Raw genomic sequence first — 25,811 nt, forward strand, 5'->3', positions numbered from 1 at the left:
TACCGTTATGATGGTGGATCTGTAGGCTTTTTCTTATAGTGTTATATTTTTGCACTAGGTATTCTGAAGCTGTTTCTAATGGCATAAAAGTTTGAGAATTAATATACCAGTCTGGGAAACTGAATTCTTTATCATTATGTAGTAACCCTCTTTTATCTCTAATAATTACTATATCTAATTAAAATTTTTACTTTAATGTCTATTTTACTAATATCTCTTAGTTATATTTACTAAATCTATTTTATTAATATTGCTATTAACACTAATATCAATATAACTACCTTTCCTTTAGTTAGTATCAAACTAGTACCTTTTCTACCCTTTAACTTTCAACCTATGTCCTTACATTATAGGTGTTTTTTATAAGCAACACAGTGATGATTTTTTTTTAACATAGCTGTTACTTCATTTAAATTATATTAACTGTGAATTTGAATTTATTCTACCATTTTATGTTGGTATATTTATCCTGTTGGTTCATTTTCTTCTCTCCCTCATATTGCCTTTTTTTTTTTAAACCATTTCCTGGATGAACTCTTTCTCTTATTCATTTGGAAGTTATTTGCTCTTTGTCAATTATTTTAATAATAGTAATATTCTCACTATTTTAACATGTGTACTTAACAAAGTATCAAGTCAATCAATATTTTTATTCTTCTCTTAACTAATACAAGATTCCCAGAACGCTTTCGTTGTGATCCTCTCCCACCCAGGAACACGCTCAGGTCACGCAGCGCTTTGGTTTCACCCCTTTTCACCCCTAACAAATCCGCAGCCGGCACTATAACCACTGCACCGCCGGGGCTCACTGCCCAACAAATTAGTATTATTTGCTTACTGAATTCTGATGAGGATTCATTTTCTTTCTGCTTTTATTTTCTAGAACTTTCTTTACTGAGGTCTACTGAAGGTGAACTTTTCTGTCTGACAACATTCTCATCTTGCGGTCTTTGCTGAGAGGCAGTGTATCTGAGGACAGAATTCCGGGCCGAGAGTTACGTTCTTGCCTTACTTTTGAGGGTCTATTTTCACAACCTTCAGAACCGTACTGTTGCTTCCGACAAGTCGGCTGTTGGACTTACCATTATTCCTTTATAGACCTACTTTTCGTTTTTGTTTTCACTGGGGGCAGCGCTCCCTGTTCCAAGTGCTTTTCTTCTTGTGCTGTTAGTTGCTGTGCAGTTTCACTACCACGTTTCTACACGAGGTTTCCTTTTATTTATTATACGTATAAATTGTGGGGGCATCCTCTCTCTGTGATTTTGTACCTCAACAATTCTGAAAAATTCTCAGCCATAATCTCATTCTCCCTTTCATCTCCTCCCAGAGCTACGATTAAATGTCAGTAAGTCCTTCTCAGGGATACTGGCGGCCCAGGGGCAGAGTTCTCACCTTCCGTACGGGAGAGCCAGGTTCGATTCCTGGCCCAATCACCCCGTGAGCAGCCACCACCCATCTGTCAGTGGTAGTTTGTATGCTGCTATTACGTTGAACAGGTTTCAGCCGAGCTTTCACACCAGAACTAGGAAAAAAGCCTGGTGATCTACTTCTGAAAATCAGCCTATAAAAACCCTATGGACCTCATAAAAGTTAATACTTATGTTCATCAAAAGACTTTATCAAAAGAATAAAGAAACAACCTACAGTCTGTGAAAAAAAAAAAAAATCTTTGGGAACAATATAACCAGTAAGGGTCTAATATCTAAAATACGTAGAAAACTTCTACAGCTTAACAAAAAAAAGACAAATAAGCCAATCGGCAACTGGGTAAAGGACATAAACAGACGCTTCATCAAAAAGATATTCAAATAGACAACAGACACATGAAAAGAAGCTCAACATCATTAGCCATCAGAGAAATGCAAATCAAAACCACAATGAGGTACCATTTAACTCTCACTACTGGTAGTGTAGTGGTTAAGAGTTCAGCAGCTCCTTACCAAAAGGTCTGCAATTCAAATCCGCCAACCACTCCTTGGAAACCCTATGGGGCAATTCTGCTCTGTCCAATAGGGTCGCAATGAGTTGGAACCAACTCAATGCCAGTGGGTTTGACTTTTGGGGGGGTTTAGGAAAACCAAACCAAACCAAACCCAGTGCCGTCGAGTCGATTCCGACTCACAGCAACCCTATAGGACAGTGTAGAGCTGCCCCATAGAGTTTCCAAGGAGCACCTGGTGGATTCGAACTGCTGACCCTTTAGTTAGCAGCCAGTAGCACTTAACCACTACACCACCAGGGTTTGGTTCAGGATAGGCAGGATTCAAAAATAATAACAATAACACGTGTTGGAGGGAATGTGGAGAAATTGGAACCCTCATCCTTTGCTGGTGAGAATGCAAAATGGTACAGTCGTTGTGGAAAACAGTCTGGCAGTTCCTCAAAAAACTAGGGGTAGAGCTGCCATATGACCCAGCAATCCCACTCCTAGATATATACCAAAGGTGTCTAACAGAAGTGATACAAAGACACATATGCACACCTAGGTTCATCGCAGCACTATTCACAACAGCAAAACAATGGAAACAATCTAAGTGTCCATCAAGTAAAACCTGGTACATGGATACAATGGAATACTGCTCAGTGATAAAGAAAAACGAGTTCCTAAACATCTTGGAACGTGGATAAACCTGAAGAACACTATGAGGTGCGAAATAAGTCAACCAGAAAAACCAAATATCGTTATGTTCTCACTTTTATGGAATGACACTAATAGGTAAACTATACAGAAAATACTGTTCATCAGTGGTTACCAGGGGGATTTGCTATCTGGGTAGTAGACACTTACTATTTTTGGTGCTGGGAAAGGTGACGTTAAGTGTACACAACCTGACAAAGAAAAATGATGTCACTAAAAATACACAGGAAAAAAGGACTTGGTAATTTCTATTGCATATATAATTTTTAAACAATGGCAAAAACAATTAAAAAATATATGTGTGGGTATATACGTAAGCATATTATGTGTATAGGCATGTATACGTGTGTGCAGACATAGGTGTATACATATGTATATGCACCTATGTGACCGTATGCACACATATTCACATACACGATAAAGCACATGGGGGCACAACTTTGAAAACTTCTTAGACATAACCAAATAACCTCACGGGATTGATTTTCTGGGTTTAAAGCTTTTGGACCATAGTCTCATGGGACATCTCAGTCAACTGGTATAAATACAGTTCATAAAGTTATGTTCTACACCCTAGTTTGGTGAGTAGTGCCTGGGGTCTTAAAAGCCTGTCAGCAACCATCTATGATACAACTATTGGTCTCTACTCCTCTGGAGCAAAAGTGTAAGAAGAAAACCAAAGACTCAAAAAGAAACCAGTCTACAGGTCAAATAGTCCACACAAACTATGGCCTCATTTACCCTGAGACCTGAAGAACTAGATGGTGCCTGGCTACCACTACTGACCCATTCTAATCAGGACCACAATAAATGGATCCTGATAAAATCAGAGAAAATGTGGAACAGAACCTCAAAATACTAAAAAAAGAAAATACAAAACCAAACCTCCTAACTGGTTGAGACTGGAGGACTCCAGGAGGCTACTGCCCTGAGATTCTCTTCAAATCTTAAACCAAAACTAATCCCTGAGGTTGCCTTGTAGGTAAATAACAAACGGGCTCCAAAAAATAATGAGTACCACCCATGACTACTGCATTCCTTTAAAAAAGTCACCTATATGAGTCCAAATGGTCAAAAATTAGTTTAGAACAAAGATGAGAATATATGGGGGCAGGGAAGAAACTGGATTATTTGAAACAGAACAGTCAGAATGGAAATAAACAGAATGTTCCCACAACGTGAAGACTGCAACCAATCTCACTGAACAATCTGTGTAGAAATTGTTGAATGGAAACCTAAACTGCTGTGTAAAGCTTCACCAAAAACACAACAAAATATTATTGAAAAAAAAAACCCTATAGATCTCAATAATCTAATAGGCAACCAGTTATGGGGATGCTGTAGGACCGGGCAGCACTTCATTCCACTACGTGTGGGGTTGTCATGAGTTGAGGGCAAACTAGACACCACCTAACAACAACGAAGACTTTCTCTCTTTACTCTCATTGTCTCTTAAATTCTTCTTCAAACGTCCCATCACTCTGGGCAACATCTTCGGTAATTTATTTGCAATTCTCTTCTAATCTATTAATTTTTTTATGCATAACATACTTTCATCATTAGTCTACATTTGGCCCACTTTTATTTAATAAGTCATTTTGTTACTTTTAATGATATAATAAGCACTCATGAACTCACAAACAGATGCTAGGAGTTTGGCAATAGCCATCTAATTTCTTGTATGCCCTTACTTTTCCCCACAAAGGTAACTATCTTCCTGAATTCTATGTTCAAGACCAATTTCTTTTACACTTTGTTTAACTGTAAACATGATCACGTTCCTTTTCATAGGTTTTTCAATTAAATTTTTAATTTCCAGAGGTTTTTTTTTTTCAGGCTTGTCTTATTGCTTGTTCTTTGTTCATATTTCCAAGCTTTTATTTCTTTAAACACATTAGTTTGTTGTTTTTTTTTTTTTAAAATATTCTCTTTGTAAAATTCACTATCTGTAATCATTTCATTTCTCATTGTGTTCTCTATTACCTCTGCTGCTTCTCACTTGTGGTACTTCGCTTTTGTTTTGTTTGTTATTTTTTTAGAAATGGCTGCTCATTTTCTTTTGAACTTTATCTTTGGCAAGTTCTGTGAGGCCCATGTTCAAGTTGCATTACTCCAGAAATCTGTGTTTACTTTTCCCAATAATCTGAGACCACTAATAACCCTGGACCACTTTAGATAAAATTCTTTGCTTGTGTTTTTTCTAGACCACACAGATTATAAGAATTTCCACTAAAAGCATGTTTAAGGACTAGCTTGAGATCATTAATTCTCAGAGGAAATTGTTCTCCTTTCCTGCCATGCATGCTAAAGTGGAGACAGAAAAATTCATTTCTTGTCCCCTCTAACTAAATTGTTTATTATTCATTTACTCTTACATTAAGATTGTAGCCCCCTGGTGTCCAGCTTTATGAAGGGATCTCACGTTAGACAAACTTCCTTGGACAGACCATAGGTTTTATATCCTATCCTTTGTGCTCCATATAACCTTCCAGACAGAAGATCAGAGCCACTAAGTTCAGCAAAAATGCAGACAGAAAGCTGGCCTTAGTGCTAGTTTTTCCCAAGTTTCTTATCTGATATCGTTTTGGTCACTATGAATTCCATCCTTCCTTCCCAGCTCAGGAACACATTGTCAGGCTTCAAAATATTTGTTCTGCTCTTTTAGTAGTTTCAATCAGGAAAAGTTGATCTGTGTAACAAATTACAGCAGCAGAAACTAAAGACCACTCCCTCGTTCCAGAAACATTTTCTTCGCTTGGCCTCCAATGAACTATTGCTTACTCTCCTGCCTTAACAAGCTCTTCTTCTCAATTTCCTTTGCTGTTCCTTTTCATCTCCCTGCTCACTAAACGATGGATCACCCCAGTGCTTAGTCTTCAGATGTCTTCTCTAACTTCACTCATTCCCTGGGTGATCTCATCTAGCCTCCACTTTACTACCTGTACACCAATTATACCCAAATTTTTACCTCAACCCCAGACCTTTACCCTGAACTACAAACCCGTAAATCCAACCACCTACAAGACATAGCGAACTAGATAAATAATAGGGATCTCAAACTCAAAACCCTACCCCCGCCCCCAACAATTAATGATATTCCTCCTCCAAAACATGTTTCTTCTATAGTCTTCCATGCCTCAGTTAATGGTAAAACTCAATACTGAGGTTAAAGTAGTCCTCCTTGATTCTTCCCTCTCATTCACTCTTTTCAATAAATTCTATTGTCTCTACCTCCAAAATATATGTAGAATCCAACAATCTTTTTCCACCACCTCCACTACTACCACACTGGTCCAAGTACTATCTTCACCAAGTGGAGAGTAGTATGGAGAGTAGTTTGTTCTTCACACACAGCCAGAAAAAGCCTTTTAAAACAGGTAATCTCGGATCACTCCTTTGCTTGAAATATCCCCAACAGACTCTCATCTCACTCAGTGTAGAGGCTAAAATCCTATATGACTTGGACTACCACTACTTTTGTGATGTCACTTCCTAGCACTCTTCCTTTTGCCTAGTCCTGCGCCATCCTCATAATCCTTGCTATATCTGAGCCCATTGTTGCAGTCACTGGATCAATCCACCTGATTGAGTGTCTTCTTTTTCGCTGATCCTCTACCAAACGTGATACCCTTTCCCAGAGACTGGTCCTGTCTTAAAACACGTCCAAAGTATATGAGATGAAGTCTCATCATCCTCACTGCTAAGGAGCATTCCAGCTGTACTTCTTCCAAGACAGATTTGTTCATTCTTCTGGCAGTCCATGGTATATTCAATATTATTCACCAACATCATAATTCAAATGCATTAATTCTTCTTGAGTTTTCTTTTTCACTGTCCAGCTTTCACACGCATGTGAGGTGGCTGAAAATACCATGGCTTGAGTCAGGCGTACCTTAGTCCTCAAAGCAGTATCTTTGCTTTTGAACACTTGAAAGAGGTCCTTTGCAGCATATTTTCCCAATCCAATACCTCACTTGATCTCCTGACTACTGCTTCCATGAGTGTTGACTGTAGATCCAAGTACAATGAAATCCCTGACAACTTCAATCTTTTCTCCATTTGTCATGATGTTGCTTATTGGTCCAGTTGTGAGGATGTTTGTTCTCCTTATGTTAAGGTGTAATACATACTGAAGGCTGTAGTCTTTGATCATCATCAATAAGTGCTTCAAGTCCTCTTCACTTGCACCATCTCATATCATAGGTTGTTAATGCAGCTTCATCCAAACCTAATGCCCAATCTTCTTCATATAGTCCAGCTTCTCAGATTATTTGCTCAGCACACTAACTGAATAAATACGGTGAAATAATACAACCTTGACGCATACCTTTTCTGATTTTAAACCACTCAGTACCCCATTGTTCTGTTCGAATGATTGTCTCTTGGTCTACATACAAGTTTCACATGAGCACAATTAAGTGTTCTGGAATTCCTGTTTTCCGAAACATTATCCATAATTTGTTATGATCCACACAGTTGAACGCCTTTGCATAATCAACAGAACACAGATAGACATCTTTCCGGTATTCTCTGCTTTCAGCCAAGATCCATCTGACATCAGCAATGATATCCCTTGTTCAACCCCCTCTTCTGAATCTATCTTGAATTTCTGGCAGTTTCCTGTTGATGTACTGCTGCAACCATTTAATTATCTTCAGCAAAATTTTACGTGTGTGATATTAATGATATTGCTCAATAATTTCTGCATTCTATTGGATCATCTTTCTTTGAATTGGGCACAAATATGTATCTCTCCCAGTAGTTAGGTAACCATCTTCCAAAAATCTTGGCATAAATGAATGAGCACTTCCGGCATTGCATCTATTGGCTGAAACATCTCAATTGGTATCCTGTCACTTTCTGGAGTCTTGTTTTTTGACAAATGCCTTCAGTGCAGCTTGGACTTCCTCCTTCAATACCATCAGTTCCTGATCATATGCGACCTCCTGAAACGGCTGAACATCAACCAATTCTTTTTGATACAGTGTCTTTGTACATTCTTTCCATCTCCTTTTGATGCTTCCTGCATCGTTCAATATTTTGCCCACAGAATCCTTCAATACTGCAACACGGTCTTAAATTTTTTCTTCAGTTCTTTCAGCTTGAGAAATGCCGAGTGTTCTACCTTTTCTGTTTTCTAACTCCAAGTCTTTGCATATTTCATTATAATACTTTGTCTTCTCCAACCGCTCTTTGAAATCTTTTCTTCAACTCTTTTATTTCATCGATTCTTCTGTACAATTTACCTACTCGATGTTTAAAGCAAGTTTCAGAGTCTCTTCTGACATTTATTTTGGTCTTTTCTTTCTTTCCTATCTTTTTAATGGCCTCTTGCATTCTTCATGTATGATGTCCTCGATGTCATCCTACAACTCGTCTGGTGTCTGGTCATTAGTGTTCAATGCATCAAATCTATTCTTGAGATGGTCTCTAAATACAGGTGGGATATACTCAAGGTCGTACTATGGCTCGTGTGAACTTGTTTTAATTTTCTTCAGTTTCAACGTGAACTTACATATGAGCAATTGATGGTCTGATCTTCAGTCTGCCCCTGGCCTTGTTCTGACTGATGATATTGAGCTTCTCCATTGTCTCTTTCCACAGATGTAGTCAATTTGATTCCTGTGTTTTCCATCTGGTGAAGGCCACTTGTATGGCTGCCATTTATGTTGTTGTAAAAACTTATGTGCTATGAGTAAGTCACTGGTTTTGCAGATTTCTACTACATGATCTCTGGCATTGTTTCTCTCATTGAGGTCATATTTTCCAACTACCAGTTCTTCATCTTTGTTTCCAACTTTCATATTCCTTATCACCAGTAATTATCACTGCAACCTGAACGCATGTTTGATCAATTTCAGACTGCAGAAGTTGGTAAAAATCTTCAATTTCTTCATCTCTGGCATTTGTTGGTGTGTAAATTTGAATAACAGTCACATTAACTGGTCTTCCTTGTAGGTGTATGGATGTTATCCTATCACTGACAGCACTGGACTTCAGAGTAGATTTTGAATATGATGCCATTCCTCTTCAATTTGTCATTTCCAGCACACAGTAGACCATGTTATAAGTCTTTCATATCTCTGGTTAAATTTATTCTTAGGTACTTTATTCTCTTAGATGCTACTGTAAATGCAATCATTTCCGTAATTTCCCCTTTTGATTTTTTCACTGCTGGTGTACATAAACCCAACCGATTTTTGTTTATTTACCTTATATGCTGAAATTTCGCTACAAAGACTTTTCATGGATTCTTTGGAGTTTTCTATATATACGATCAAGTCATCTGTGAATAGGGATAATTTTACTTCTTCTTTTCCAATCCAGATACTGCTTATTTCTTTTTCTTGTGTTATTGCTCTGGCTAGGACTTCTAATACAATACTGAATAGGATTGGCAAGTGTGTGCACCCTTGTCTTTTTCCCAATTGCAAGAGGAAAGTTCTCAATCTAATGGAGACATTAAGTATAATGCTGGCTGACGGTTTTTCATAATGCCCTGTATCATACTGCCCTGTATCATACTGAGGCTCTTTCCTTCTATTCCAATATTTTTGAGGGTTTTCATCAAGAAAAGGTGTTGAACAACAAATGCCTTTTTTGCATTAATTGAGATGATCACGGGGTTCTTTTTTATTTATTTATTTATTTATTGTTTCTATCAATCTGGTGTATTATGTTGATTGAGTTTGTAATCTTGAACATCCTTGCATTCCTGGCATAAATCCTACTTGGTCACGGTGCATGCCTCTTTTAATGTGCTGCTGGATTCTGTTCACTAATATTTTGTTCAGGATTTTTGCATCTATATTCATAAGGGATATTGCCTTGTAGTTTTCTTATCTCTGGTATGTTCAAACAAATTAAAATTGAAAGAACTACAATATTAAATGCTTACATTACAAAGGGAGCCTTCATATCAATGATCTAGGTTTCTACCATAAGCGGCTAGAAAAAGAAGAGCAAATTAAACCGAAAGCAAACAGAGGAAAGAAAATAATAAGGAAAGCAATGGAAAAAACAAACAAACAAAAAAAATATTAGTGGGGAAAAAAAATCAATAAAACCAAAAATCACTTCTTTGAAATGATCAACAAGAGTGATAAATACTTTGCCAGAATTTTGAAGAAAACAGATACAAATTATTAGCATTAAGAAAGAAACATCAATACATTGAATCACTATAATTTCATAGATAGTAAAAGAATAAGGAAATATTGTGAATTTTATGCCAAAAATTTGGAAACATAGATAGGACAAATGCTTTGAAAGAAACAAATTCCCAAAGCTCTTTCCAAAAGAACTAGATAACCTCAGTAGCACAGTATCTACTGAAGAGATTAAATTCATAGTTAAAAACCATCCCACAAAGAAAACTCCTACACAAGATTGTTTGTGAATTTTACAAAACAACTAAGCAAGCAATAATACCAATGCTATGTAAATTCTTCCAGAGAAACAGAAGAAAGAAACACTTCCCAATTAATTTTATAGGACCAGCATTATACTGATACTAAAAACAAAGGCATTAAAAGAAAAAAAAAACTGCAGACCAATTTTCTTCTGTTCATGGATGCAAAAATCCTCAACAAATTTTAGCTAATCAAATCTTGCAATAAATAAAAAAGACAATACATCATGTCAAGTGGGGTTCATTCCAGGAATACAAGCCTATTTAGCATTTAAAAAATCAATCAGCAATTCACAGTATTAACAGACAAACCATCTAAAAAATGCCAAAAAAAAACCTGACAAAATTCAACACCTATTCATGATTAAAAAAAAAAAAAAAAAAACCTCAGCTAACTAGGAATAGAAACTTCTTCAATCTGATAAAGGGCACCTAGTAAAAAAAACTACGGCTAACATCATACTTGTAGTCCCTGGGTGGGGCAAACATTTAAGCACTGAACTACAAGCCGAAAGGTTAGCAGTTCAAGCCCACCTAGAGGCACCTCAGAAGACAGGCCTGGCAATCTGCTTCCAAAAAGTCACAACCTTAACCCTATGGAGCGGTTCTACTCTGTAATATGCTGCCTACATGGGTTAGAACTGACTCAATGAGCTAACAACAACAACATTATACTTAATGGTAAAAGAATGGATACCTTTCCCTTAAACTGGGAGAAGACTTTTAGTCAACATTGTAATGAAAGTCCTACCTAATGCACTTAAGATAAGAAAAAATAAAGAAAAGGCATATATATTGAAAAGGAAAAGCACAACTGTCCTTATCCACAGATAACATGACAGTCTATGAATAAAATTCCAAAGAATCTCAAAAAATGTTTCCTAGAACTAATAAGTGAGTTTATCAAGATCACAGGATACAAAGTCAATAAACAAAAATCAGCTGTATTTCCATATATTAGGAATAGAAAAATTGGGAATACAAATTAAAAAGAAATGCCATTACAAAGGATATGAACACGCACTTCACTAAAGAAGATATTCAGGCAGCTAACAGATACATGAGAAAATGCTCTCGATCATTCGCCATTAGAGAAATGCAAAGTAAAACTACGATGAGATTCCATCTCACTCCAACAAGGCTGGCATGAATCCAAAAAACACAAAATAATAAATGTTGGAGAGGCTGCGGAGAGATTGGAACTCTTATGCACTGCTGGTGGGAATGTAAAATGGTACAACCACTTTGGAAATCTATCTGGCGTTTTCTTAAAAAGTTAGAAATAGAACTACCATACAACCCAGAAATCCCACTCCTTGGAATATACCCTAGAGAAATAAGAGCCTTCACACAAACAGATATATGCACACCCATGTTTATTGCAACACTGTTTACAATAGCAAAAAGCTGGAAGCAACCAAGGTGTCCATCAACGGATGAATGGTTAAATAAATTGTGGTATATTCACACAATGGAATACTACACATCGATAAAGAACAGTGAGGAATCTGTGAAACATTTCATAACATGGAGGAACCTGGAAGGCATTATGCTGAGTGAAATTAGTCAGATGCAAAAGGACAAATATTGTATAAGACCACTATTATAAGATCTTGAGAAACAATATAAACTGAGAAGAACATATACTTTTGTGGTTACGAGGGGGGGAGGGAGGGAGGGTGGGAGAGGGTTATTTACTGATTAGTTAGTAGATAAGAACTACTTTAGGTGAAGGGAAGGACAATACTCAATACACGGAAGGTCAGCTCAACTGGACTGGGCCAAAAGCAAAGAAGTTTCCAGGATAAACTGAATGCTTCAAAGGTCAGCGGAGCAAGGGCGGGGGTTTGGGGACTATGGCTTAAGGGGACTTCTAAGTCTACTGGCAACATAATACTATTATGAAAACATTCTGCATCCCACTTTGAAAAGTGGCGTCTGGGGTCTTAAATGCTAACGAGTGGCCATCTAAGATGCATCAATTCGTCTCAACCCACCTGGATCAAAGGAGAATGAAGAACACCAAGGTCACACAATAACTATGAGCCCAAGAGACAGAAAGGGCCACATGAACCAGACACTTACATCATCCTGAGACCAGAAGAACTAGATGGTGCCTGGCCACAACCGATGACTGCCCTGACAGGGAGCACAACAGAGAACCCCTGAGGGAGCAGGAGATCAGTGGGATGCAGACCCCAAATTCTCATAAAAAGACCAGACTTAATGGTCTGTCTGAGACTAAAGGAATCCCGGCGGTCATAGTCCCCAAACCTTCTGTTAGCCCAGGACAGGAACCATTCCCGAGGACAACTCATCAGACATGGAAGGGACTGGATGATGGGTTGGAGAGAGATGCTGATGAAGAGTGAGCTACTTGTATCAGGTGGACACTTGAGACTGTTGGCATCTCCTGTCTGGAGGGGAGATAGGAGGGTAGAAAGGGTTAGAGGCTGGCAAAATTGTCACGAAAGGAGAGACTGGAAGGGCTGACTCATTAGGGGGAAAGTAAGTGGGAGTATGAAGTAAGGTGTATATAGGCTTATATGTGACAGACTGACTTGATTTGTAAACGTTCACTTAAAGCTCAATAAAAATTATTAAAAAAAAAAAAAGAAATGCCATTTACTGTAGCTTCAAAATATCTAAAATATTTAGGAATAAATTTAACCAAGTATGTCCAAGACCTGTACACGGTAATCAAGACAGTACGTTCTTGGTGTAAATAAAGATATATAGATTAATGGAACAGCATAGGAAGCCCATAAAATCAATTTTGGCTCATGGCAACCCCATGTGTGCAGAGCAGAACTGCTCCATTCGGTTCTCAAGGCAGTGTCTTCCGCGGTATATCTTGGTGAGTTGGAACCACCAACCTTTCAGCTAGTAGTACAGCACCTGTTTGTGCCACTCAGCCACCTGAGGTTTTGGTTTTTAAAGACCTCTTACTAAAAGTGCCAACATGCTGTGCTGAATAACATGAAATGATCATTACGTGGATAGATATGTGAGAGCCTCTGACTAATGAAGTTATCTGGCAAACAGATAAACAGACTGTGGTATATCCATATGATGGACTACGATTCAGCAGTAAAATGAAATTACTAAAACAGGGAAAACATGGGTGAACCTCAAACCATTATGTTGAAGTGGAAGAACAGACACAAAAGGCCATATACGATAAGCCTAACTCCTTGCCATCAAATCCATTTGGACTCATAGTGACTATATAGGACAGAGCAGAGCTGCCCCATAGTTTTCAAGGAGCGCCTGGTGGATTCGAACTCCCAACCTTTTGGTTAGCAGCCACAGCACTTAACCACTATGCCACCAGGGTATGACTCCATTTATATGAAATTCTAGAAAAGACAAAACTATAATAACAGCAAGGAGATCAGTGTTATAAGGGGCCAGGGTAAGGGAAGAAGATTGACTACAAATGGACACAAGGGAATTCTTAAGTAATGGAAACGTTCTATATCATTACTGTGATTGTGGTCTGTACAGCTGTCAAAACTCATCAATTATACACTTAAGATTGGTAAATTTTAGTATAAGTAATTCTACCTCAGTAAAAACAAATTTCCTTTTTAAAATTTCAGAAAAGGAAACAACCGAAGAACATGACAATGCCATGCTCAACTAATATTAATTCATGGGTTGCCAGTACTTCACTTTATTTACCAAAACTCTGTAAGCGACTAATATTCAAATACACAAATATAATCTCAGATTCCAAAACAATTATGAGTAGGTAATTCATTAGTCAGAGGCTCCCACATACCTACTCATATAATGACCACTACATGCATGACCTTCTATATTCATTGGAACAACACACACCATGTTCAACAAGCATGCTGGCAATTTGAGTGAGAGGTCTTTAGTCATAAGACGATTTACTAGAATTCAAAAGCAGAAGCAAAACCACCTTCACTTCAAAAAAAAAAGAAACACCCACACTAGTGTAATTCAATTTACAATTATATATACAGAAATCAACTACTAAGAATTGTTTATATCTTTGGAATTTCAAAGGAAAACATTCTCAGTCTCAGTAATTTCTCATTAATTTTCATATCAAAAAATTTATAGTAAAAACAGTATGCATATACTTCAATAAAGGCAATATATTAAAATTTTACTACCTAAACATTTTGAAATAGAGTTATTTCAGTTTCCCCCTCCTTTTTTTAGAGAAAGAGACAAGACAAAATATAAAAAGTAATTTCTAGAATATGCTAGGAGAAGCAGAATATATTCAGGCCAATCTCTTATATAATCTATACAGTCAGTGTCTCACAATGAGCTTTGACAATCACAATTATATTTCTTACAGGCAAGCCATGAACCCAGAACCTTTGTTCTAAACTACAGGAAACAGTACACAACAGTGATTCCTAACCTAAAGCCTAAGGTTATGGCATGTTTCTGAAAACACACATTGCAATGGATTGAATTGTGTCCCCCAAAAATATGTGTTGTAAATCCTAACCTCTATGGCTGTTGTTGCCTCATTTGAGAAGGAGTTGTCTCTGTTATGTTCGTGAGACAGGATTAGTGTAGGGTGTGTCTTGAGTTAATCTCTTTGGAGATATAAAAGAGATTAAAAGGCAAGCAAGAGGAGCAGAGATGGGGAAGTGAGATGCCAAACAACATGAAGATCCTTCAAGAGCAGAAGCTTGAAGAGACATGGATCTTCCTCCAGAGCCAAGACAGAAAGAAAGCCTTCCCCTAGAGCTGACACCCTAAATTCGGACTTCTGGCCTCCTAAACTGTGAGAAAATAAATTTGTTAAAGCCATGTACTTGCAGTATTTCTCTTATAGCAGCACTAGATAACTAAGACAGAATTTGGTGCTGGAAGAGTGGAGTGCTGCTCTAACAGATACCTAAAATGGAGAAGAGGCTTTGGAATTAGATAATGGGTACAGGCTGGAAGAATTTTAAGGTGCCTAACTTTAATTTTGTTGTTGTTGTTTTTGTTGTTTTAATGATAACAGGGTCGCTATGAGTCGGAATCAACTTGACAGCAGTGGGTTTGGTTTTTGGAATGGGTAAAAGCCTAGATTGCCTTGAAGAGACTGTTGGCAGAATTATGGATATCAAAGGCAATTCTGGCGAGGGCTCAGAAGGAAGTGAGGAGAGCTACAGAGAAAGTCTCTATCGTCTTAGAGAATACATATGGTGCCAGCAACAGAATGTTGCTAGAAATGTGGATGTTAAATGTGCTTCTCATGAAGCTTAAAAAAAAAATGATAAACACGTGATCTTGAAAGTGGAGGAAGCATGATGCTTTTTATACAGTGGCAAAGAGCTTGTCTGAATTCAGAAGTTTGGTGGAAGGGAAAACTTGTGAAGGGATGAGCTTGGATATCTGGTTGATGAGATTTCTAAGCAAGATCTTGAAGGGCCCGCCTGGTTTCTCCTTGCCCTTTAGAGTAAAATGGGAAAGGGAAGAGATAGATTTAAAAATGAACTGAGCGAAATGAAAACAGAACTTAAAGATTTGGAAATTCTGTTGCACATACTAAGGACATGTGCCTTAGAATGTTCACCAAAGACGTGGTAATACAATCTTTTGATAAAGCGATTAAGCCTATGACTGATGGATCTAACTAACTACCACAGAAAACCCATCAGCTTAGATGGAAGAGGACAGAGAAAAGAAGGAATGCTGTCTGCCTCTTGGAATTCTACAGGCAAGAAACAGGTCAAAGGAGCTACATCTGTTGTCCTCCAAGAAAAGAAAACGACCATCCCTGGAGCAGCTCAGAGATGAGCAGAACTATTGGAAGGAACATGGGAAGCCAGGCCTTTGTGGTTTCAAATGGATGTCTCCTGGATCTCAAAAAGTGGGGCTGCAGCCTCCTAGGTTTCAAAGAGGCAGGTCTTCACCAACTTGGTTCCAGAGTGTGGAGCTGTCATTAAGATGTGCCAGGGGAATTGGGCCGCCACCCAAAACTGAGGTGGCGGAGCTGCCATGCCCAAGGGGCAGAAGAACAGAGCCTCCAGGACTGAGAGGATGCAGTCGCCATTCAGAAGGACTAGGAGAATGGGCTGCCCAAAGTGGAGGAAACAGAGCTGCTGTTCTAGTGGGCCTGGAAGGCAGAGCTAAAGCCCAAGGCCAAGGAACCTCCACTAAGAATCCAGACAGCATGGCCAATACCCAGAGTCTGGAGGGCAGGGCCATTACCTAGATGGTCTCAGAGAACAGAGGATTATTTTCAAACCTTGAGAATTAATGTAATTTGTTCTGCTGAGTTTGGAACTTGCTTGGTACATGCTTCCCCTTCTTTTCCTCCAAGTTCTTCCATTTGTAATGGAAATGTCTACCTTGTGCCTGTTCCACCAATGTACTTTGGAAGCAGGTAACTTGTACACTAAGAGCCCTGGAGGTGCAGTGGTTAATAGATTGGCTGCTAACGAAAAGCTTGGCATTTCAAATCTACCAGCCGCTCCTTGGAAATCCTACGGAGCAGTTCTACTCTATCCTATAGAGTCGCTATGAGTTGGAATTGACTCGACAGCAATAGGTTTTTTAGGTTTAGCTTTCACAGGTTCACAGATAAAAGAATTCTGCCCCAGGATGGGATCTGGACTTGGACTTGATTTAAGACTTTCAGAATGATGTTATGGGGTGAATGTGTTTTGCATGTGGTAGGTACGTGAATTATGAGTGGCCAAGGCATGGAATGTTAAGGATTGAGCTGTGTCCACCAAAAATATGTGTTGTAAATCCTAACCTCTATGCCTGCGCATATAATCCAATTTGGGAATGCGTTGTCTATTATGTTAATGAGACAGGATTAGTATAGGGCGTGTCTTCAGTCAATCTCTTTGGATATAAAAAAAAGATTAAACAAGCAAGCCAGAAAAGCAGAGATGTGGCAAGAGAGATGCCAAGTCACATGAAGATCACCCAGGAGCAGAAGCTCACAGAGACTAGGATCTTCCTCCAGAGACATCAGAGAGAAAGCCTTTCCCTACAGCTGGCACCCTGAGTTTGGTCTTCTAACCTCCTAAACTGTAAGAAAATAAATTTCTGTTTCTTAAAGTTTTCTGTTGTAGCAGCACTAGGTAACTAAGACATATATGTATAGGAAACACTGTCTACAGCCTTGATAACTATGACATATATTTTTATCTGTATCTAGATATCGCTGTGAATGGTAACAGAAAAATTCATTCAAATACATTACTATAAACACAGCGGCATTCTGACTTTACACATCTTCTTAATCAACACAGGGCTGCTAAGATGTGTGAAGTGTGTAAACTTTTCAGACCTTAAAAAAGGAAACCTCAGAGCGCAGCAAGATGGCAGAATGGACGCTCCCACCTATTCCCCCAGCAACTTAACACACAGAACAAGGAAAAAAAAATAAGCATAGCCTGAGATCTCAGAACTCCAGACAGCAGCTGAGGAACTGGAGAGCCAGGGTGAGTCCAGAAGCAGGGGAGAAGAGGAACAGGGACAGTACAGAAGCTGAGGGATCCTACCTGCTACCGTCAGGAGCGTGAACTCATCACAGCCATTTTGGGACAGGACTACGTAACACCCTAGGCAGGGAACTGCCTGAGGAAGCTTTAGGTGGATTTTTTTTAAGGTGTCGCAAATTGGCCGGGAGTTCACAAGCTGCACAAATGGGAGGGGGCAAAGGAAGACCTTAACACTGAGTAGGAGTACTGATGAACCTCACTGAGGCCTGAAACTAACTGGCACTAAAACAGGGAAGAGCTGCAAAGGCAACAGGGTGAGGGGAATGGTCCAGGCTGACAGGCAGGCAGGAGATGGCCCCCAACGAGACACCGTGGGTAGTGGGAATGCCTCTCCTGGGGTGCTGGTAAGCGGGACTAAAAAAAAAAAACCTCACAGTCCCCACAACAAAGTTGTGATCAGCCTTTCTGTCAACACCGTGCATACAGTGGAGGCATCCAGAGAAACCCCTCTCCCGTGCAATCATATTGAATCCCAGAGACCAAGTATACAGATCTCTTGAATTTTCCCACAATAAACAGAATAAAAAAATCAAAGATAACAAAATGGCTCAAGTTCAACAAAAACTACTAAAAAACACAAAAGCGCAGGAGAGGAAGGAACACTCTAAAGCAAAACATGAAGAGGAGGAAATCTCTCCTATGGAGGACAAAATAACACAAAGAATTGATAACTGATAATGTCTGAAGAAAGCAAAAAACACACAGAAAACAAACTAGCAGAGATCAGGATGCCAACAGAGGAACAAAATGAGAGATTCAACAAGGAATCTGAAAACATAAAAAACAAAAAGAACTACTAGAACTGAAGAATAAAACATCTGAATTAGAAAAAGCAAGAGAACAGAATAAGAGAAAAGAACACAGAAATGTGAACAAACCCAAAAAGAAATGTGGGATTCAATTAAGAAATCTAACATTAGAATTACTGGAATCCCAGAGCACTACAACAACAATAGAGGCATAGAAACAATTTTCCAAGAGATAGCAAAAAAGGATTCCTAGACCTGAGCAGAGAACCAAGCCTGCAAACACAGGAAGCTACATAAACGCTAATCAAAAGAGACATAGAAAGATAACTCCATTAACATATCCTAATAAAATTTTTGAACACCAAAGACAAGAAAAGAATTTTGAAAGCAGCAGGAGAAAAATGCAATTTAACATACCAAGGGTCTTTCATAAGAATCAACGTGGATTTCTCCCCAGAAACTCTAGAGGTCAGAAGACAATGGAGTAATGTATATAAAATACTTAACCAAAACAACTGCCTACCAAGAATACTTTACCCAGCAAAGCTGTCATTCAAAAATGAGGAGAGCAATCAAGGCATTCCCAAACAAACAGAAGTTCTGGGAATTTGCCACTACCAGACCAGCTTTGCAAGTATTACTCAAGGGAATACTCCAAATAGAAAGGCAAGAACATTAATAAATAAGCACAAAATAAATTTAGCAAATATAGGTTGTACATTGATGTTAATGGAGACACACCAACAGAAATGGGAGAGGGAAGAGCTTCTCAGGAAGAGATTTATTATGTTAAGGTTATATGTTAACTGTTACTCATATGCTAGATGCTGTAGTTATTTTAAGTCATGTAACGTATGTGGTAGTCACTAAGAAATCACTAAGAAACACCCAGGAGAAAAAAAGGAAGTTGACAAAAAGACTGATCACAAGAAAGTATCCAAATACAAACAAAAACAGAAAAATCAGTATAATAAACAAGATACCAAACATTCAAAAAACAAGTAACAAAAAGAGCAATTCATTTTCAGTAATAACCTTAAATGTAAATGGTCTAAACATCCCATGCAAAAGGCAGACAGTGGTAGAATGGATAGAAAATCACGTGATCCATCCTTTAGCTCTCTATAAGAAACCTACCTTAGACACAAGGACACGAACTGAGTGAAAATAAAAGGTTAGAGAGAAAAATATTCCACGCAACCAGTGAACAAAAAGAGCAGGAGTGGCCACACCGATATCAGATAAAATAGACTTTAAATAAAAATTTGTTACAAGAGATAAAGAAGGACATTACATAATAACAAAAGATCAATTTAACAAAAAGACACAATCATAAATATATACGCACCTAATAGAAATGCACCAAAACACATGAAACAAATTCTGACTAATATGAAAGATGAAATATACAACTCCACCATAATAGTAGGGAGCTCCGACACACCATTTTCAATTATAAACAGAACATTTAAAAAGAAAATAACTAAAAACATTGAGGATTTAAATAAGATCATAAGTAAAATGGACCTAACGGACATATATAGAACACTCCATTCAACATCAGAACAATATTTATCTCCAGTGCCCATGGGTCGTTTTCCAGAACAGACCATATGCTGGGATAGAAAACAAGTTGCAGCAAATTTAAGAAGCCTGAAATCATACAAAGCATCTTCTCGGAGCATAATGGTACGAAACTAGAAATCAACAACAAATAAGGGGAAAAAAATAATTACATGGAAACTAAATAATACACTACTAAAAAATTATCAGGTCTTACAAGAAATCTAAAGCAAAATTTAAAAATTCCTAGAATCAAACAAAAATAAAAACACTACATATCAAAAACTTTGGGTCAAAGCAAAAGCAATACTCAGAGGGAAATTTATAGCAATAAATGCCTACATTAAAAAGGACAAATCCAAAATCACTAACTTAAACCAACAACTTGAACAAATAGAAAAGGAAGAGCAAAAGAAGTCAAAAACAACCAGAGAAAAAAAGAAATAATAAAAAATCAGGGCAGAAATAAATGAATTAGAAAACAGAACAACAACTGAAAGATTTAACAAACCAGAAAGGATCAACAAAATATACAAACCACTAGCTACAATGACAAAAGAAAAAAATCCAGAAGAGGCAGATAACCAAATTATGAAATTGTTGACATTACAACAATTCTTCAGAGATAAAGAAGATCATAACCGATTACTATGAAAAATTACACCGCAATGAATTTGAAAACCTGGAGGAAATGGTCAAATTCCTAGAAACACACTACCTACCCAAATTATCAAAAATAGAAGTAGAAAATTTAAACAGACCCATCACGAAAGAGGCAACCCTGGTGGCATAGTAGTTAAGACCTACGTCTGTTAACCAAAAAGTCAGCAGTTCGAATCCACCAGGCGCTCCTTGGAAACTCTATGGGACAGTTCTACTCTGTCCTATAGGGTTACTATGAGTTGGAATCAACTCAATGGTGACGGATTTCATTTGGTTTTGGTGGACATACATGTATACACACATTTATGTATGCTGCATACATTTTCAAGTATAAAAGAAAGCACAAAGGGAGCATAGTCATGGATATGCCCTACAGAAAACCAAAAACACCTCATGAGATTGGTCTACTGGGTTTGAGGGCTCAGAACCACAGTCTTGTGGGGCAACTCAGTCAACTGGCATAATACAGTTCATAAAGACAATGTTCTACCATCCTAGTTTGGCGAGAGCATCTTGGGTCTTAAAACTTTAGAAGCGGCCATCTAAGATAGAACTATTGGTCTCTACTCATCAGGAGCTAACCGGAAAGAAGAAAACCAAAGGCTCAAATAAGAAATTAGTCTACAGAACCAAGAGTCTACACAAACAATGGCATCACCTACCGTGAGATCAGAAGAACCAGATGGTGCCGGCTATCACTACCAACCATTCCAACCAGGGACTCAATAGATGGTCCCAGAGAGGACAGGAGAAAAATGGAGAACAAAACTCAAATTCCTTAAAAAAAAGGCAACACTTACTGGACCGGTAGAGACTAGATGAACCCCTGAGACTACTGCCCTGAGATACTCTTTAAACTTGGAACTCAAACCATTCCCAGAGGTCACCCTTCAGCCAAATGACAGATTAGCCCATAAAATAAATAATATCACCCATGAGTACCATGTTCCTCAAAATAATTGTCTAGATGAAACCAAATGGTTAACATTTATCCTAAAGATGAGAAGGCTGGGGTGACAGGGAAGCTAGATTAATGGAATGAGAACAACCAAAATGGAAATGATGAGAATGCTGATATATTGTGAATATAACCAATGTCACTGAACAATATGTATAGAAATTGTTAAATGAAAATCTAATTTCCTGTGTAAACTTTCACCAAAAACACAATACTAAAAAAAAGGGGGGGAGGGGCTCATACTCCAAGAAAGTAGAAACAACTGGTACAGTAAAGAAAAACTCTGCCCTAGGAGTCAAAATAAGTAGTTCCAGCTAAGTCGCCACCTTTGACTAAGCTGTTAACCGCAAAGGGATTTCATAAAATCAAAGGATCTGACTTCTTCTATAGGCTTTTTTTACTCTAAAAATTTTCCTCTCAAATGTTGCAACGATACTTGAAAAACTCAGTTAATGCCCACAATCTTAGTTACCAAAGGAGAAAAATATACTAATATACTTAGCAATTTTTAAAAATTAACTTTCTTTTTATATATTTATACAATTTATTATTAATATAATTACAGAATGTTTCAAGACAGAGGAACAAAAATATCACCCATAATCCATGGTCTTGTTTGTAGAACTAGTTTACTTAACTATTGTCTTAATGGGCGTAACATTTTGTATACTGTTCTCTCTGCTCTCATGTGTTTTCCACACAGTAATACTGCCTTTTCAGTTATCACTTTAAATAGTTGCTTTTAGCAAGCTAATAAGCATTAAATTTACTGAATCACTCCCTTGCAACAAGGCTGCTAGAATAATCTAACAAACATTTTCATGCTGATAATTATTTCCATAATTTACATTATTTCCTTAAGACAAATTTCCAGAAGCAAGATCACTGAATAAACGGGTAAAAACATTTTTTTTTATAATTTTTATTGTGGTTCAAGTGAAAGTTTACAAATCAAGTCAGTCTCTCACACAAAAACCCATATACACCTTGCTACACGCTCCCAACTGGTAAAAACATTTTTATAGCTGGTTTTTTAAAAGAGCACATGACCATGGTATGACTGGTCTCTCTCCAGTTTCATAACCGCAAACCTCCAGTGGGCATCTATTAGTACTCGGCTTCACCAGTCATCGACCTCCCTCAACCTCCCACTTCACACCTTACTCTCTCCCCTCAAGCCTCTATCATTGCCTCTCCAATTCTCAAATCTCAATCTTAACTGAGTCCTTGCTTCTCATTTTACTGAAGAACAAAAAAAAAGTAATTGGATGTGCACTCCCACCAGCTGTCAATTATCTTCTGACTTACCCACGTCTACTTGTTACAATGAGTGAACCAACTGCACATGCTCCTAGCTAAAGCCAAGCCTCACACTCTTGCACTGGATTCCATCTCTTTGCACCTAAACAAGGGTGCTGCTCTCACCATGACTTCCTAATTCTCTGCTGGTTCATTCCCATCCACATCAACACATGCTGCTACTTCCCACATCTTTAAAAAACAAAAATAAAAAAAAACTGTTAACTTTGCTGCTCCCTCTCCCCAGTACCACCCATTTCTCTGTCTTCCTTTGCCACCAAACTCTAAGAATTGTTTATATATTCCCTGTCTCCAATTCTTCCCATTTTCATCATTGCCTCTATCACTCCAATTAACTGCAAACACTCTTAGCAAGGTCACCAATGACCCCCCCCCGCCCCATTCCTCATTCCAATGATAAATTCACAAGCCATTTTACTTGATCCACTGGGAATCTGATAGCACTGATTACGCCTTCCTCATTGAAATATCTCCCCCTCTGGCCTTCAAGACTCTAAACTCTAACGGTTTCCATCCTCCCTGGTCCCACAACTCCTCTTTGGGCCTTTCCTGCTGTAGTGCACAGAGCTCAGACCAGCGCATCACCTCTCTGCCTGCACTCACAACTTGGCTGGTCACCTTCGGTTTTATGGTTTTAAGTATTAATTATACAATGATCATTCCCAAATGTTTATCACTAAATCAGGCCTCTCCTCTGAACTACTAACCCTAAATACCTACTTGGATGTCTGTCAGACATCTCAAACTTTCTATGACCAAAACCCAACAGTTTTCACAGCTACCAATCTTGTCTAGGCCACCAGCATATCTCATCTGGATTACTGTCATGGATCTCTACTCTTCTCCCTGCTGGTACCGTTGCTCTCCTACAGTTATTTTTAATGCAACAGTCAGAGTGATGCCTTCAAAACCTAAGTCGTACCAAGTCAAATCTCTGCTCAAAATCCTTCCATGGCTTCTCATCCCTTCAATGACCTATGATCTGACCCCTTCATTCGTTCTCTGCCCTCATCTACCATTAGTCTGCCATGAGTTCATTCCACTAGCTTCACTAGTACCTGCTGTTCTCCCTACAACTCCAACTGTCTGCACAGCGAGCTCTCCCAAGTCTTTGCCCATATGTCATCTTTTCAGTGAAGCCCTGAGTTCAAACCTCCCTTCCCCTTTGTAAGAGGGTAGCTACTGCTAATCAGTTCAAGTATTTTTTGATCAACTGATAAATACAGAGCATAGTGCTATGGGTAGGAGACCCAATTTTTCATTTCCAGCTGATGTTCCATAAATGTTATACATGTACCACAAATAAATATTTTAATGGCTCAAAGTATTTTTTCAGCTTTCTCAATAATCCACATGTTGCAAAAGTTCTTTATAATGCTAACAGACAAAGCATACTTTTTCCTGAAAAACAATAATAAATGAAGAGGAATTGTTTGTAATACAGTACAAACCACAGGCTAATGGAAAATAGGTTATTACTGAAGAAAAACTAGAATGCAGTTTAATTTCATAATAAAATTTATTTACATACCAGCACAGAATATCCCTGGGACTTCGCTCCTGACTATTATGGTCCGTACTTTCTTATCAGATTTTAAAGCATCCACAGCTTTTGAAAGCTAAACAGAAACGGGGGGTAAAGAGGAAAAAAGGGGGAGATCATTTTCAGATTTATGTCAACATTTTACCTTAAAATTAGAAGCAAATTTTTTATTCTTACACTCACCATTTTTATGAGATTTTTACTGATTGCATTTTTGGCATATGCTCTGTTTATTCCAAGCACCACAATTCCTAGTTAAGGGGAGAAAGAAAAAAAAAAACCAGCACAAGCACTTGAGTTAGTGAGGTATTCAGGGTACACAGACTCCCAAAACACGCATCTCATTAATTCGGGCCCAGGACTTAATAAACCCGCCACCTCACTGAAGTTCATCGTGAGAGTGCTATCATTACTTTGTACATTTAACTTCCTTTTCAAAATAAGCATATTTTTAAATAATATGGTATTTATAACATACTTATAAAATCAAACTAAAATGCTTAATATTCACCCCTTTCTTTGGTATTTTGAGGAGAAAACTTTGTAATATCATATTCCCTTCGTCTCTTTTTAACCACCACCAAGGTGATCTGTTATATTTTACTAAATTGAAAGCCAACATGCACTGTGACAGCACTGAATCAGACTGGGGGAATGCCATGCTCAAATACAGCAATGTTCAAAACACGGCTTTGTCGTCTTCAATTACACACAGAAATAATGGCTAACGAAACCTTGTCACAAGCAAGTACTGCAGGATCAGCCTTTAGCTACAGTATCTACGGCTACTATCTCCTTTACTCTTTTTATCACACTACATAGTTTTCAGTATTTCCAGCCCAGCTTTCTCTCCTGGCCTCTGTTCCACTCGGTTAACAACCTGAGAGTACATCCATTTAGACGTCCAGCAGGCAATCCATACAATCATCTATACATGGTCTCCCCGACGAAGCCCAGCTCTCCCTCCAGCTTCCCTCAATTCATCCGAGACCATCTAAACCGAGCCTCTCATCCCAACTGTTGCAATCAGATCAACTTTTCAATAATAAAATCTACGTATAGTCTACTCCCTGCTTAAAATCTTTTAATTTTTTCCAAAAGATTCAAGCTGGAAGACCTTAATCTGATGTTCAAAGTCTTACACAGCTGGTACTCAACCTTCTTATCCCAAGAAAGCACAAATTTTTACTGTGTATCAGAAATGCTACTAAGTGGCAGTCTGATCCCACACTTCAAAGACTATGCTACACTGTTCAAGTTTCAGTTTCCTCAGGAAGAAAATTAAGTAGCTAAGATCTGATCCCATCATTCGCTCAAATTTACTGAGTATGTATTATAGTGCTCAGCCCTAAAGGAACTAGAATCTTGGCAAGAAAGACAAACATTAATAAAATAATCATAAAATATACAATTTAAAATGCTTTATGAGGTATAAATGGTGGTAAAATAACTTGCAACCAGATT

General features: G+C 38.1%; 1 protein-coding gene across 14 annotated transcripts in view; it reads right to left on the bottom strand.

Annotated features, from left to right (window-relative positions):
- The window catches only part of AUH (AU RNA binding methylglutaconyl-CoA hydratase), a 215,820-nt gene that overhangs the window by 171,470 nt on the left and 18,539 nt on the right, over nt 1-25,811 (bottom strand). For 13 of the 14 annotated variants that reach the window (XR_010322917.1, XM_064291036.1, XM_010599969.2 and 10 more), the window contains 2 exons: nt 24,531-24,598; nt 24,336-24,423 (listed from right to left, as the gene is read on the bottom strand). The exons of the other annotated variant lie outside the window; for it this stretch is intronic. Coding sequence is in view for 12 of the 13 variants with exons in the window: in XM_064291036.1 (XP_064147106.1) it covers nt 24,336-24,423; nt 24,531-24,598 (156 nt within the window). In the remaining variant the exon portion in view is untranslated. The remainder of the gene's footprint in view (nt 1-24,335; nt 24,424-24,530; nt 24,599-25,811) is intronic. 14 annotated transcript variants of the gene reach the window in all.

This window comes from Loxodonta africana, chromosome 9, assembly GCF_030014295.1.
Source record: "Loxodonta africana isolate mLoxAfr1 chromosome 9, mLoxAfr1.hap2, whole genome shotgun sequence".
Taxonomy (NCBI): Eukaryota; Metazoa; Chordata; class Mammalia; order Proboscidea; family Elephantidae; genus Loxodonta; species Loxodonta africana.